At 30.0% G+C, this 17,289-nt stretch overlaps 1 protein-coding gene across 1 annotated transcript in view; it reads left to right on the forward strand.

Annotated features, from left to right (window-relative positions):
* The first annotated feature begins 150 nt into the window (after positions 1–150).
* The window catches only part of LOC139485184 (TBC domain-containing protein kinase-like protein), a 29,883-nt gene continuing 12,744 nt past the window's right edge, over positions 151–17,289 (forward strand). Inside the window, exons 1-18 of the mRNA XM_071269422.1 lie at positions 151–273; positions 1,398–1,623; positions 1,982–2,054; positions 2,425–2,539; positions 3,207–3,280; positions 4,353–4,500; positions 5,215–5,284; positions 5,823–5,878; positions 6,115–6,176; positions 6,692–6,749; positions 7,335–7,428; positions 8,082–8,208; positions 8,519–8,618; positions 9,102–9,157; positions 9,420–9,522; positions 12,389–12,523; positions 12,838–12,900; positions 15,697–15,874. Of these exons, the coding sequence (XP_071125523.1) occupies positions 1,431–1,623; positions 1,982–2,054; positions 2,425–2,539; positions 3,207–3,280; positions 4,353–4,500; positions 5,215–5,284; positions 5,823–5,878; positions 6,115–6,176; positions 6,692–6,749; positions 7,335–7,428; positions 8,082–8,208; positions 8,519–8,618; positions 9,102–9,157; positions 9,420–9,522; positions 12,389–12,523; positions 12,838–12,900; positions 15,697–15,874 (1,705 nt within the window). The 5' untranslated portion in view covers positions 151–273; positions 1,398–1,430. The remainder of the gene's footprint in view (positions 274–1,397; positions 1,624–1,981; positions 2,055–2,424; positions 2,540–3,206; positions 3,281–4,352; positions 4,501–5,214; positions 5,285–5,822; positions 5,879–6,114; positions 6,177–6,691; positions 6,750–7,334; positions 7,429–8,081; positions 8,209–8,518; positions 8,619–9,101; positions 9,158–9,419; positions 9,523–12,388; positions 12,524–12,837; positions 12,901–15,696; positions 15,875–17,289) is intronic.

Below are 17,289 nucleotides of genomic sequence, written 5' to 3' on the forward strand. Positions count from 1 at the left end.
AATTATAATTGTCGTCTAATTTATTTTCTTTACAATAAAATCTTTCTAAAACACATTGAAAGTTTTTATTTGACTTTTATATTAACAATTTTCAATCTTAAACCTATTTCAATATTTATATACATAAAATTAAGAAATCCGAAACAAGGCATTTTTTAAATCCTTTTTCAGTGTGAAGGTCGTTCTACTTTCGATTTGATACTGACAATGAACAAGCCAAATGAGAATTTATTTACCAGCATTCAATTCACATCTAACAAATATGTGTCAATGGTTAATATTTATTGAAAAAATCACGTTGTTGAGAATTCTCCATAATTACAACGCTTTTGTCAGTGAAGCATGAAATAAATGGTCATATTTTAAAATTACATTGTCACCTCCCCCAAACTTTATTTACTTTGACTATATGTGACAATGGATATCTTCTTGCCAAACATCAACAGCAATTGATATTTCCAATGGAAAAAAATCAACATTTAATAACAATTATCAAATATGACGTGCTTGGAGAGATTTAATTTTATATGACTCTTTTTATGAGACTGGAGTTAGTACATGTAGTAGTAGCTGCGGAACCGTAGCTCTAAGGTCCTTATGTTATTTTTTGACTATTTGCGGACCATAATAGTCAAAAAATAACATAAGGACTTAGGACCTAAGAGCTACGGTTCCGCAGCTAATGTAGTAGTTACCCTGCATGAAGCAAGAATACCCAAAATAATAAATTCACTCCCTGTGATCAATTCTACTCTCTAGGACCTAAGCACTTTGTATTATAACAAAGTGTCACAAGACCAGAATTTTTAATGACGCTCTCAACATGAGATAGCAAATCAGCTTGAATCTTAATGAGTTTGGATGTTACTTTAAGATATTTTAGTCTCTCTTTTAGTGTTATGTTCTTTATTAAATGTATATATGGACATGATTGATATGATTTTGTAATTGGTATTTTATTTCTTATAAATTTGAATTTACTTTGTAATAGTCTTAATTCATATTAGCTGCGGAACCGTAGCTCTTAGGTCCTTATGTTAACATATGGTAACCTTTGCACCTCATATGAGGGTTTCATTTGTCACTCCTCATATTAACTGCTTATAACAAAACTATCAACACTACATAGCCTGCTATTGATCCATTTACACCCTAGATAGTGCAACTACAATGTGATAAGTATATAAAATGATAAAATAAAATTGTGTTATAAAGATTGGATACAAGGACTAAATGGACTTCAACATCAGTTTATTCATTTTTGTCCAGCATATTGTTGCAGGCTTATTTTAAATATGTAACTTTATATTTCATTGACAATAAACATCAAACAGTTTAAGTATATTCAATAAAGTATTTGCATCACTGATAATTGACTTTTAATTTACATTTTTTAGGTGTGATTATCTTATGCTTAGCTCAAGCTCAAAATGACAGAATTAGGGAAAGCAGATTTTGGTGTTAAAACTTTCTTTGCTAAAAGTCATCCAAATGACAAATGTGGATCTAATGGACTTCCATTGACTCCAAACTCAATAAAAATACTGGGTAGATTTCAAGGACTGACAACTATACATCATCCAAGGTTGTGTAGATATATAGATATCAGTAAAGGCAGGCATGGTAAGAATTGTCTCAAATTGGAAAACATTTGTGAATATAAGCATTGATAAGGAGAACTTTGTAATATAATTGTAGGTGTCCACTAAGGACCAGAGATAGTGATAGGTGTATCTACATACATATCCACTCTTTTCATATCTTGAATATTACCTTCATAACTATCATTGTACCTTTCTCATTGACAAGTGTCTATTATATAGTCAAAAAACAATTGGTATTTATATGTAAAAAAAAAAGGGAATTTCATAATATACATTTATTATAGCTCTGGATTAAATAGTATTTATGTAATTATAAATGTCATTGCAAGTAGTATTTCTTATTGTTTTTTTATTTTATTTGCAAATTTATATTTCAGAAAGATTAATAGTTGTATCAGAATATTATAAAGATAACTTACTTAAAATTGGCAAAACAGGAAAATATGGAAGGTAAGAAATAAGAGAAAAGAAAATAACAATGTTTGAAATATGAAGGATTTGTAATCATGTTACAATAGTCAGTTGTAATATATAAAAGCAAATTATCAAGAAGCTCAAACTGTCAAATGTACCTATCCCTATAAAATTATCTTTCATTTACACAATTAATCTCTTAACTGAAATCAAATAAATATGTAGAAGTCTATAAGCCTACTTTGTTGTTCATAGAATAAGTTTCAACCAATTATTATTTTTCTTTACAAATCCTGCAAGAAACAATGGGTTATTTACAAATGATTTTCACTGCCAAAGGAGACAAAATATGTTAAACTTTACATTTCTGTGTATGATATATGTACATGCATATATTTTATTTCAGTGTTGAAGAATTACTGACCTTAGCATATGAAGTGCTAGAGGGTTTGGTGTATCTCAATAGGAAATCCATTACACACAGAAACTTGTCTAAATCTAATATATTATTTGATACAAAGGTAACTTTATTCATTGTTTGTTATTGAATGTTTTTATTAAAAAAATTGGAATAAAGGATTATGATTTTGTTCAGTGTTACATGGGATGGTATAAATCAAATATATATATATATATCTTTATTCTCATAAACCAAAGTACAATGGTACAGAGACAATCGAAGGAGATCTATGCAACAATGAGACAGCAACCCATCATAATGTTTACCAATCAAATATTCAATTTACTAGTTTATTTTATCTGTTGTTGAATAATTGGAATTTGAAACAACAATTACAAAACCTTTATAATCATTTCTACCTAATACCTGATGTGTCAGTGAATTTTGACAGGACTGAATTGAAATTCATGAGGTCAAATTTTAAGAATCAATGGATTTATATTTAGACCATTATGGCTTCATTCTTACAATAATAATTTAGAAACGACAATGTTGTTATAATAATTGAAGCTGATATATTTTTAGACTTTCGGAAATTAATCTTCCATCTAATGGCAATAATATGTCACCATTAAATTCCTAAAGACAAAGTGTTCACAGTCATTTCTTTCTGATTGTTCCATCAATATAGATACAATTACATGTACATAACTTTCCAACTATATATGTGTTTACATAATAACAGAATGTATCATTTAAATCATACAAATGAAATGCATGTTTTTCAGGGTAATGTGAAGTTGTCAGAGTATGGATTGTATCATGTCACAGAATATGGTGCAAATGTTTCATTTCCAATAGGGTAAGCTGCTATATTCTTTATAATTGATTGATAGGATAGGTATTTCTGTACATTTGTATTTTCATTCATACATCCATTTGAAGCTCTCCCTTACCTCTATTGTGTATGTATTATTTGTCTTAATTATGTGTCTGCATCTGCTTCTGAATAGAATGACAAAATTTGATGAAACATTCACTGGTTCTTTTGCAGCTCTCATTTGATTCTTCAGGGTTTACTTCAGAATTAATGACATGGACTTAGTTTTATCTGAACGAAATAGTACTCATTTATATCCTTTCTTTCCTTCTCCACTGATACCCGAAATATGAATTCTATATAATTTTCTCAGAATCTTCACCAGATAATGCCATTATGCACCACCTATTTTGTTTTTGATAAATATTTATTTCTAAAGCTTCCCTTACTTAAGCATAGATTTGCTGGGGGCAGTTTATATTTTTATGAGCTTAACTCACAGTTCCTCTAGTGTGAAATTTAGTTTCTGTATGCAGTGAAATCTTCACGGTATTTTTTCTCACTTTTCTAAAGGTATATCATTTATGAAAACCATTTGTCAACATACTCATCATAAAATTATTTTTTGCTTTAGAAGATTTTTTTTTTTTTTTTAAGTCAAATGAACTTGTAAATAAAGCAAGATGTTAGTCTGACTGTACTTTTACACTATGATTGGTTGTGAACATATTGGATAAATTATTTTTATTTGTCAATTTAAATAAAACCAGAATTTAGATTATATATTGTAATTTTTCTTTTCTGAAGTTTTTGGTTAAATTGTTCCAAAATAATCTTAGAATATCATGTAATTTTAAAAGACATCAAAGCTTGTGTTTACTTTTTATTGTATCGTATAGAAGGTTATTTTTAGCTGGTGTACATGTATATTTCACGATTTTCATTGAAAAAGCATACAAAATATTTTGGCGAATTCAAAACTTTTAGCAATACCTTTGCATGTGCACTTTTAAATTGGCAGAAATTATTTTGGCTATCTTGTTCTATCTGGGAAAATGAGCGAAAATTTACACCCTGCGAAATAACCCGCTATACGCTTCATTTGTGTATATAGACTTCCAGAGTATATGCCACCTGAAGTGCTGTGTGATTGTCCAATAGAAACAGATGAACATGCTGACACAGAAACTGTAGTTACAGATCCTTGTGGTCCTAAAACAGACGTTTGGTCTCTTGGGGTTATCTTGTTAGAAGTTTTCACTGTAAGTTTGTGTGAATGAGTTACAGATTGTTGTGGTCCTAAAACAGACGTCTGGTCTCTGGGGGTTATTTTGTTAGAAGTTTTCACTGTTATTTTGTGCGAAAGTACATAATATATAATTAGAAACATTCTATACCTTCTATTTATTGAAATATTGGGTACATGGTTCAATAATTTACCTTTAGCAAGAAAGATCAAATTGAAAACTTTGAATTGTCTCCCCTTCTTCACTTCATCCATTGTAGATTTTCATGCTTAAACATGAAAAAGTAGATCTAATATAAAAAAATGTTCTGTTATATTCAAATCTTTTTACATTTGTTGGTACTCACTTTATGTGAAGCTTTTGTAGTCATTGTTTAATCACAGAATATTATTTCCCAAACTTAACAAAGTTAAATCTTCCCACTAGTTTGTGGTAGTAAATTTTTATGTACACACCAACATAATAGGTTTGTCCCCAATCCCCAGTACTTTGACAAATATTTTCCATCAACAAAATTGACTAATCTCAAGTACTGAAAACAATTTTAATCTCACATATCAAAATCTGAGATTTCATCAACTGAAGAAGACTTTGCAATAGTTTAAAAAAACAATTGAACAATATTTGAAAGTAAAAAAAAGCAATAATCTAAATACATGTCATAATAATGTAATATATTTAATTTTCTAATAGGAAATATTAATGCCATATTTGATTTTTAAATTTCAGAATGTTGATTTATGGGAAGGTCTGTCTAATCCACAGAAAATATATAGGACAGTAGAGTTCTTAAACGAAGGTAAAGTATAAAATATCTAGTACAAAAAATATGTTTATATTCACTTCATTACATTGTAGCTGCGAAAAGTATGTCATCCTTGTAACATTATTATTATGGTTGTTATGAGAAATGATTCTTGACATTAAACCCAAGAAAGAGTCAAAAGAAAATAATATATAGTCACTTCAGAACAAGAAAAAAAAAACATCACTTACCTAAATGGTAGCCCAAAACATGAGGTTGCAAAAAGGCTTGTTTCTAATTTTTATTTTCTTGAAAATTGGTCAGTTTATATTAAATTGTATCAAGAGATAGTGAGAAATAAAATTGCATGTCTGTTTTGTGAGAGAAAAAAGATGAGGTTTGTTGAGTTTGCAACAGCAAATATATATTGGATTGCTGAAGAAAAAAGATTGGCACATGTTACTGTCGATTTAAAAAAAAATATATAACAGATAGCACATCCTTAATAAAATTTTCTTTGTGGGATTGCTATGTTTCAAATGGAAAATTGCCTTGTTTTTGGAGATTATTAACACATTATAATTCTTTTTAGGAAAACATCCTTTTGACTTTTATACAGAAGAATACAGCTTACAGGATAAAATTAAGGTAAGATTGTGTATATATATTTAACGCAATGTCATGAGCTGTTTTGAAAATAGTATGGCTTGAGAATTTGGCTTTATAATAATTGACTGTTTCATTGGAGTTGATGTAAATGGTACTTGTACTTGCAAAAAACTACCAAATCATGTGTACAACTTTGGCTTACTTTCATTTTAATTATATTGAAAGTAAGCTTGAAAGTGTTTCTTTTTTTATCCCATACTTTTATGTATTTACAGGTTTTGCCAGAAGGAGTTCTAGATTTCCTAAGAAACTGTTTAACTGTAAATTCTAAAGAAAGGTAAGAATTTATATTTATAAGTAAAAAATGTCCAACAATTATAACACGCTATTGTTTGCTTTATGTAGATTATGAATGGAACTTATATAAGATTTTGCTTTGTTTGTTCTGTTAGGTTGAAAACATATCTGCTATGTCTAAAACATACCATCAATTAATAATCTGGGTGTTTAAAGTTAGGATTTTGAATGTCCATATGTTTCATAAACATTTGCATTTTTAGTACCTGCTAACTTGAATGATCTTTACATATTTGCAATATTTCATCTGCACATATCTATAAAAGTCAGAAAATTTTTAAAAGAAAAGTATGCACAATATGGAGAAGTCTGTAATATCGTAAAAAGGTTTAAGAATATATACATCAGTTTCTGCATATGAATGACCTAAATTTTAAACAAGAATGATATGAGTGACTAATTTATTATATCAAGGTTTATTTCAGGAACAACTAATGATATACATGTATAACATTATTTAGCATTTCATATCAAAGAGTGTTTTTTTTTCTACAGACCATCTCCAGAATGTTTATTACGGCATAAGATCTTCAGTGAACATAATTCTAATAAAGTAAGATTTGTTCTACCAATAATTGTATAAGCTAACACTTTAAACTTTTCCCACTATAAATCTGTGTCTTGACTAAAACCTATTTTGGCCAGACTCGGAACTGGAAGATGAATACTTGGTAAAGGGCATACTATGTAGATATCAATCCATTGTCACATAAAAACTAAAATAGACATTCAGAGATCAGCAAGAGAGAAACATGTATACTAAAAACCCAGCTGTAAGATACTCTCGGTCTGTGACACATGAATTAATTAACAGTTCTGCTATCAACATCATATTTTTTCATGGACAAAATGAAGCTCTGCAAAATTTGTTTAAACCAAATGGTATTTGAACTGGAAACCTGTCTGACATAACTCTATACAAACAAGACATTAGTGTCAACTCTGAACTGGAAAAATCCAGACTTAAAATTGCTAGATGTCAGATTAGTTTATTTTTCTTTTTCTGTTATGTCCAAAGTTGGAACTTAAATGCATTCAAAGTATTACATTTTAGACTTTTTAGTTATCAAAGAGAAAATATAACTACCTTTCAAGGGTATATAATAACAGTTGTAAGAGATCTTATTTTATTTTTTAGAAGCCATATAAGAATGGATTTAGAATGTTTACAGTTCAGTTAAGGAGCAAAGATCTGGAGTTGTCTCCTTATGATGAAAATGGATACACTGAAGGTACTTGACTATCATTATATAAAACTGCATAAAGGATACCAAATATTATTTCCAAAGTTTAAAACTAGCTGGATACACCTTATCACTATTTGTCCGCCCTTACTGGACATCACAAACATTCCTGTAAAATTTTGATGTCATAATACAAAATATCTGACGCCACAATGGAAAATTGATGGTTGTATGACTTCAATAGTTCAAGTGGGACAGACTCAGGTCAACAGGGACAGATTTCTAAATAGAAATAAGGTGTATTGACACATGGTATTATACTAGCCTCAAGTGATGGAAATTGTAGAAACCAAAGACTTTAAATTTTGTATTAGCTGTTTCTCAACCAAATGTCTGATGTCCAAGCATTTTTGTTATTGAGCAACTGCAACCTAAGCAGCATTACATGGAAGAATGGTATCTGTACAGGAAAAACTGATGTGTACTTGCATTTTCCCCAAAGACTACTATAAATTTTTAATGTCAAATGGTAAAATTTAACTCTAAATGAGAATTGAAATGTTTAGATGGGTCTTTAAAAGAAAATACACAGTAGAAATAAGATATGTAAAATATGCCATTTGAATAGGTCAGAAATAAAAAAACTGATTATTTTAGATAACAACATGTGATGATTTTTAACTTATCAATATTTTTTGTAGATCATTTATCAGAAAGAAGTATGGATGAGGTGTACTATCTCTGGAGGTTGGCTGGTGGAGATTTAGAGGGAGTTCTCAAGTCACAGGGTCTAGTCAAAACAAAACCACCTGTAACATTAATACCAAAGTAAGTCGGAGTAATATTTTTTGTCAAAACATGTGAAACAAATTTTGTGCTTAAATGCTGGTCTAAAATGTTTAGCAGAATTTTGATTTATGTAAATTTCATAGGTTTTTAAACAAATACAATTAAGTTAAGAATTTTGTAACTTTTCTTGTTTTTTGAACAACTTCAAAATGTGCCACGCCAATACAGTGATGCTATAAAGTTGTCATATATATATATAAAAAAAAACAAAAAAAAAAAACAAAAAAAAAAACAACTGTGACAAAAAAATATAAAATACTTTTTACACAATTTATTTCAAATTTTACAGTTTTTGCACTGGTGATGGTGATGTATTTGGACAGAAAAGAGATAGAGCCGAGTTACTGGACAACACTATTGTAGTACTATCTCAGGAACAACTTAGAAATGTAAGAGAAAATTATGTATTTTACCAACAATTTATGAAGGCAATAGGAAATTTGTAATGTTTTCAAAATACACTTTAAAATATTATAATATAAAGTAGGAAAAGAGGAATAGCAAATGTCCTAGATGTATGGTGATAAATACTTGCTACTGTAAAGAATGAATATTCATTACTACTGTAAACAATGAATATTCATTACTTCTGTAAAGAATGAATATTCATTACTACTGTAAACAATGAATATTCATTACTTCTGTAAAGAATGAATATTCATTACTACTGTAAAGAATGAATATTCATTCAGTTGACTTTGCTAGGCAAATATTTTCATATCTTAATAGACACTATATCTTTTGCTTGTATTATTTGAATTCAGCCATAGCTTATGATATTTTGAAATGTTTGGGAAATTCTGACAGTATTTTCTAATGAATTGTTGACCATCAGTAATTTTGGAATTAAAATATAATTATATTATTTGTAGAGACTATCAGAGGTTGACGAGAAAGCATATTACCCACTAATTCACACAGATGATGAGTAAGTCACTTAATAATTGTTCCATTATAATAACGTACACCATGGGAAAAACATGCATTCTCTGATTTTGAAATATTTTCTTATTTCGTACCATATTCCTTATACATTTTCACAGTTTAAAACAAATATGTTTGATTCTTTGAAAAAAAGCATAATTTTACATGTTGTACTTTTTAATATTTATTTGGTTACATTTACTTTGGTCTCGTTTGCTATAATATCACATCTCCTTATTGTTATATGAATTATGTTCTACAAACAGTATGACAGAATTTAAGAGAATGCCTAAATCCTCAAGTGCTGCTGACTTGTTAGAAACAGCCAGTCTGCCATTAATTATCAGGGAAAAGGATGTAGAATACCAGGTAGGTACATTATAATATTGTATATAAATATTTATTGTTGTTAAATACTAGAGCTATTTGGTCATAGTAACATATAAAAAAAATCCCATACAGCTGCTTTTTTTCGACCAATTAGTTGAACAGACACCAATCTGTCTGACATGATTTTTTTTGTCGAGCCTGCAACTTTTGTTGCAGAAAGCTTGACATAGGGATAGTGATCCGCGGCGGAGGCGACGTTAGCTTACTTCTTGAAAGCTTTATATTTTAGAAAGAATAAGACCTGGATGCTTCATATTTTGTATATAGATGCCTCATGTAACGAAGTTTCCATCAGTCACATGTCCAATGTCATTGTCCTCATTTTCATGGTTCAGTGACTACTTGAAAAAAAAAGTTAAGATTTTTTGTCAAGTTAAATTCTCTCTTATTATAAGTAAGGCCACACCAATTTAATTTCTTATTCTACGGATTTTTGGACTCCAAAATTTTGGGCGAGCGAGCGATTTGAAAATTTTAATAAAAAAATATTTAATTTGCAAATTTTTGAGGCGAAGCTTGAAAAGTAAAGGCGAGCGATTACATTTTTTTTTTGTAAACATAAAATAGTAGGTTTTGACAATAATAAAACTTGATTTATAACTTGTGCTTTTACATTTCTTTAATTTCTGAAGTATTTTTTCCCTGTTCACCAAGAAATAATTAAATCTGGTCTATGTATGTGTGACTGACAATGAGACAATTCTCCATCCAAGTCATAATCAGTTTGGGGGCAACCCATTAATGTTATAAATATCCCTTTTACATGTTTTATGAGGGATCAATATAAGTTATAATATATTTGTTTGTACAAAAGGGCTCATATTTTCTCAAAGAACTATATATCTATCTAGTTTTAAATGGTCAAAACATGTCCAAGAATTTTGTAATATTCCTGGACTTTAACCATGTTAAATTAACACATTTACTTTAACAGTTTAATATTATTCAAAATAAGTGGACCCCTCTTTTAAAAAAAGTTGTTTAAAATATGATGTAACTCTCCTCTTTTTGAGTACAAAAGTTTTCAAAGATCTTCAAAGGTTTTGTATAGAAGAACTATACAAATCCTTGGTATTTCTATTTTCTTTTCTACATCAGTAAAATGACCCCTTGTATGAGGGAGGGTTGTTCTCAACCTGACAATAACAAACACAGGTCAAAGTACGGCCTTTTACACAGGGTTTTGATACAAACCAAACAGCAAGCTATAACGGATCCCAAAATTATAAGCGTACACAATTCGAACAGGAAAACCAACGATCTAATTTATATATCCAAACGGGAAAATACCAATGAACAACATCAACAAACGATACTGAACGACAGGCCCCTGAATCAATCAGGACAGGTGCATAAACATGCAGCGGCTATAGATAGTTTTGTTTTGCCAGCATACAATATAATTGCAGTTGAAGGCAAATCCTTCAGAAGTTCTTTGTACTTTATTCTAACAACGAACATTTTTTGATAGGGAATATAAGTACGGGGGAAAGAAACGAAAGTTGATATCTTTTTATAATATTTACAAAAAAAACGGTGCGGGAAATAGACATGATTACATTTCCGGATGCGGGAAGCGGGAATATAAAAAAATTAAAAAAATTCTGTTTTGAAAAAAATAGGTGCGGGCAGGTCCATCCAACAAGGAATCAAATTGGTGTGGCCTAAAAGGATAACTATATTTGGTATGTACGTACCTTGCAAGGTCCTCATGCCCATCAGACAGTTTTCAGTTGACCTTGACCTCGACCTCAGTTCATGGATCAGTGAACAAGGTTAAGTTTTGGTGGTCAAGTCAATATCTCAGAGACTATAAGCAATAGGTCTAGTATATTCGGTGTATAGAAGGACTGTAAGGTGTACATGTCCAACTGGCAGGTGTCATCTGACCTTGACCTCATTTTCATGGTTAAGTGGTCAAAGATAAGTTTTTGAGTTTGGTCTTATTATTTAACACTATATTCAATAAGACAACTATATTTGGTGTATGGAAATATTTTATGATCTATATGTCAGTCGTTCAGATTTAATTTGACCTTGACCTCATTTTACAGTTTCATTGCTCAGTGTTAAATTTTTATGTTTTGGTCTGTTTTTCTTGCTATAAGCAATAGGTCAACTATATTTCTTGTATGGAAGAATTGTTAGCTGTACATGTCTGTCTGACATGGTTCATCTGCCCTTGACCTCATTTTCATGGTTCATTGGTATTTTTTTAGTTTTCTGGTTTAATGTCAAGTTTATGTGACAGTTGTAATAAAGCTTTATATTTAGGACTATCAACATAATATCAATGATAAGTAAAGAAGGCGAGACATTTCAGTGTGTGCACTCTTGCCTCAAATACATGTATAGCAATAATATCACCAAATGTTGAATTTTAAAAGAGGAGTAATGTTTAAGCTATAATGAGAAGCATGATATAGTAAGATCTATATCATAAGTTACAAATCTTTTGAAATATGAATTGAAAAATTCACAGGACCTCTTTAATCAATTGCTTGTTCCATATAGTGTAAACTCATTGTATATTCCTACTTCTAGTGAACTTTGAATTATCCCCAAAATGCTTGTTCATAGAGGATTTTTTTGTGAAATGGTAGAGTAGTAATCAGTGTTTATTACTTTTAACTCTTTATTGGATGATTTTCTTTTTGAGAAACTTTACGGTGCCTATATATTTATACTTCATAAAATGTTTGATCAAAAGCAAATAGAGATTTTATTGCTATGAAATTTGAAATACATGTACCCATATCATAATTATTCATTTTGTTTTTAGTAATGTCTATTGTATTTTATTAAATATTAGACATATAACATCTGCATGACTCTTTCAATTTAGTTTCACAGAGTGATATTATATGAGAGGTTGTTGAAAGCCTACCCCTATACAAGAGCAAGGGTATGGAAGGAAGCAAGGACAGATATTCCTCCCCATGTCAGAGCACATGTTTGGGCTGCTATACTGGAAGTTGAGGTTTGTTTATATACTTCATTAAAAGAGATAAATGAAAAAAATGGGTTTTTTTTGGCCAAAAAAGAAAATCCTTTGAATTTGGAGAAAGGTATTCTTATCTATTACACAATGTATTTTAAAAAATGTACAGTACTTTTAAGCCATTAACTTTTAACAGTGACTAATATTAGAAAAGCTACAAAAGTGAAGAAAAGCATAGTTTATGATGGAAACTATTCTGAATAAGGCCATTGGCCAAAACATTGAGCTCATTACAATAACTTTTGAAAAAAAAGTATAGTACATTTTCACTCATAAATTTATTTTTGCTTTAGGGTGATATTCACAGTTTGTACAGCTCTATTGACAAAGAAACTGCTACTCCTACTGATAGACAGGTACTATTCAATAATGAATGTAATTATAATATATTGTGAACAATTAACTGCTTGCATCTGAGGTCTTGATGATGCCAATCTAATAAGCCAAACATGTTGTCTTTTAAAATATATTTGCAGATTACTTAAGTGTTGTTGTCAATCTAGTGGTATCTAGATTTATTTATTTATTTATTTTGACAACCCTGCATACCTTCGTAAAAAGCAACTTAAATTGTCAATTTGATGACACATACATGCATGTACTGTTCTTCAGTCCAGTTGTTGTCTCTTTGATGCTTTTCCCGTTCATTTCTCACTTTTTTGTCTAAACCAGACAATATCGAACCTATGGCTACTGACCTATTGCACACACTTAAACTCATTGTTTATTAATGGCTGTTATTATTATTCAAATTAAAATATAAATTTTGAGAAGCGGTTGAATTCAAAACGGGAAAGAACTAATGCCATGATGCCAAAGATTGTAGATTTAGAAAAAGGCAGCACTCGCACCCGCAAAGTGGAAAGGGGTAATATAAGTTGCAAAACTTGTTTCCCAATCCACTACAAATGAATATGTTTAAACTAAAGATTAAGAGTTATGCAAGAAGAAGATACATTTTTTAATTCAAAGTGATTGCCAAAAACCTTATAGCAGTAAACTTAAATAAAACAATATCTATTTGGTTTTCATGTTACTTATGTACTGTCTATTGTAATACAATTATGTTATCGCTGCATATATATACGAAAGCACATTCTATAATTTAACAGCAAAGAATCCACTCATAAACGTTTCACAACTTTCATGTTTCAAGCAACATTTTAATACTCTATTTATCGTGAAACTTTTCTTGTGTGATGCTCTAGCAACATTTTATAAACACCGATTTCAGTATCAAAGTTCGTAATTAAATGTTCATTTTTCATCATATACAAGCATTCCTAGAAACGATGTTTGTGGTAAGTTAGAATGGCTATAAATGTAATTTGTACCACCATGATTTGCGGTTCTGATAAAAGCATGCTCATCTTTTTTCATTCTACACAATGCCGTCATCGAGGCAGAATGATGTCCCCCACTGGTATCCGTATTTCCAGCGGTTGATATTATTTTATCTTCAACTACAAGTTCAGTTACAACATAATCCCCACCATCAATAGACACAGTCCACGAAAACATGTAGACGCCTTTGCTTGGGGCAACAAAAATCCCATCATACTTATCATAATAGTCGCCGATGTTTAAGACCACGGTTTCAAACACAACTGTCGATAATGTCTGTAATATAAAACCTCTGTTAGCTATTTTTGCGTAAAACATCACAGGGTGCTCAGATTGATCTACAAAAAACAAACAAAATATTAGTTTCATCATTTGACTAACCACATAACTTTAAATATTTATCTTATCATAATTAAAACATGTATGAAAGATAGAGTTTGACTTAATGTGAAGCGTTATCGTTAAAGGCTAACTGTTGATAGATATCTTTAGGTTAACTGATCATTTTAATATTTTGAAATTTGAATATCAGGGATCGACAAATATCGAGTACCTCTAAACTTTATGTTTACAAACGATTTTACTTATCTGAGCAAATAGATATAAAAATAGGTCTCAAAGTTTAAAATATAAAGTCTTTATATATATATATAGTTATGAAATCATGTTGTAATCCTATGTGTTTTGTGATTTATTATCAATTCTTTGTTCAAGGCATCTTGATGTCATTCTTGTCAGTCTAAACAGAACATAAGGCTATGAATATTACCTTTTGATTTTGTCACATTTTGAACTATGGTTTCCAATTTTTTAATGGTACTCTCGAGTGCAAAAATTCATTCATCCTGGGTTTCATCAACCGAAACATTTTGTTGCTGAATAGATTTAGAATGACAGTCACTCACTAAGAATACAAACACAATAACTGCGAGCGCTCCAAACATCATATTGTATGCACAAGAGTAAAATGTAAAATACAGAATCGTCAATAAGATTCTACGCAGTAACAAAACAACAACAACAACAGCAACAAAAAAATGTTAAGTAACAGAATTCTGTCAAGTAATTGAATGACGCATTTGTAGTTTTCTTTTAGTATCAATTATTTGATAATAAAGAAGAAGTGGATTACCTAAACATGTTAAAGTGCACTATTTTTTTCTGTAGTTGGTTTTTATGGTTTTGATGTCAATAAAAAACAGTGTCAAGTAGAAAAGTAACAGAGTGAAGAAGAAGATAAAAAGTGTATTTTACTTCATTATCCACTGAAGGAATCTCTACCTACATGAAACTTCAGAGGCGTTGGATCAGCAGTCCTTTATTTGCTTGCATCTTTAACAAAATGACATGTGATTCAAATATTTATTTAGACAGACTCTTATTTTTTGTTGGTTGACCTTATTACATTGGCCAAGCAATCAGTAATGTCAAATGTTTTATATGATGACCAATAATAAAAGTATAAAGAAAATGGTCTTACTTCCTGAAATAATAGATAAACATAAAATTATTGTAAATGTACAGGTGTTTGATACCAGGTACCTGGACCACTCAGATACCAATATGTCATTGTGCACCTTACCTGTATGTGTATCTTTAGTATGACTATCAATATTACTTATTGTTATAGTTTTGGCTGTATGTATGCCTGTGTGTCTACTAAGTCCTGGCTGATGCCCCTGAGTGCTTAAAAAGAAGATGAAGTATTATTGTTTGCATTTGTATTGCTAAAGTCTTTTTTACAGTCATATACCAGTAATAATAATGTGAGCTAATATCTAGAATAATTAACTTGTGATATTTGACAGATTGAGGTAGATATTCCAAGATGTCATCAATATCACCAGCTACTATCATCCCCTACAGCACATGCTAAGTTTAAACGAGTTCTCAAGGCATGGGTTTACTATAATCCACAATATGTGTATTGGCAGGGATTAGACTCACTTTGTGCTCCTTTCTTAGCTCTCAACTTCAATGATGAAGGTATATATATTTATCTTACCTTTTACTGACCCCATATGTACTGTATTATGTCACTAGCACACTGTGTAACTAATGATATTAATCATATATTTTTGGGTGTATATGCTCTGAATTCTTTGTGGTGATAGAGATAAGAGATGGACGTACTTAATTCATACCAAAAAAAATCTGTTCCAACATTTCAATCACAATTTCACATTGTTTATAATCGCTATTACAATTTTGACTCGAGTCATTATCAAGCAACTATTTCTATTTGTTTTTTCTTTGCTTGACATGGAATTCTGTATTCAATCATTTTTTGAAATTGATTTTTTGAAAAATTGATAATTGGTTATATAATTGGTTATGTGCATTAATTATTTTTTACAATAACTTGACAATGGGAGAAGTGTTTAATTTGATTTGACTTGATCTGAATCTGTATAAATAAAAGGAAAAGGACAAGGACAATGATCTAATTGATATATAAATTTGTGATTTTACTATGTTCATAACTTCGATGAACCGAAGCAAGTTATTATATCGACCTGTATTTAAATCAAATTGGTCCTCTTCTTCTTCTTCTTCTTCTTCTTCTTTTGGTATACAATAGTCTATCGAATTCGATGATTACATACTGTTGGCATACGTGGACTAGTCTATTTACAAAACTGTTACCCCAATTTACACAAAATGTATGTTTCTTTCTTATGTTCAATGTATACATGTATATATTTTAAATTGCGATATAGCTCCGTAACTTTCTATCCAGGCATAGAAATGAATCGTCGACAAGTGCATACATTTTTTTTGAATCAATATTTCTGGTATGTTCCAATCTGTCCTTTACTATTGACAACGAGTATATATTACATTTTCCCAAATTAAACCTTGGGAAAAAAATGTAAATAGATTTTTATTTTTCCAAACTTTTTTTTTTTGGTATTATTTATATTTTTATAAATAATATTCTTTACACCAGTAATGTTATTTATAAACAAGCGTATGAGTTTAGTAATGACTAGTATATTATATCACTTTCGGACACGCAAGACAGAGATGTATATTATACACCTGATAGTTCAAAATGGAGAGTTATAAGTTATCGGCCGTGTACACTGATCAATACCTACAGAAGTGAAACGATGCATGAACTTGCAAGCTCGACAGGAAATCGCTTGAATACCTGGACGTGTCACCTCACACCCCTCACAATACCTTTGGGAGTAATACCTTTAGTCATGCTGGTGATCAGATGAGGGAAGATCCGAATTTATTTGAATAAAATTTATTACTTTAAAGAATTATAAACGAATAAGATTTACGAAAACAGTTTTCACGGAACACTTATTTATGATTTAAACTTTGACTTTTTAACTAATTCCAATATTAACAGTTTAAAAATAACAGACTATGGTTATTTAAAAAAAATA

Source organism: Mytilus edulis, chromosome 8 (assembly GCF_963676685.1).
Source record: "Mytilus edulis chromosome 8, xbMytEdul2.2, whole genome shotgun sequence".
Classification (NCBI taxonomy): domain Eukaryota; kingdom Metazoa; phylum Mollusca; class Bivalvia; order Mytilida; family Mytilidae; genus Mytilus; species Mytilus edulis.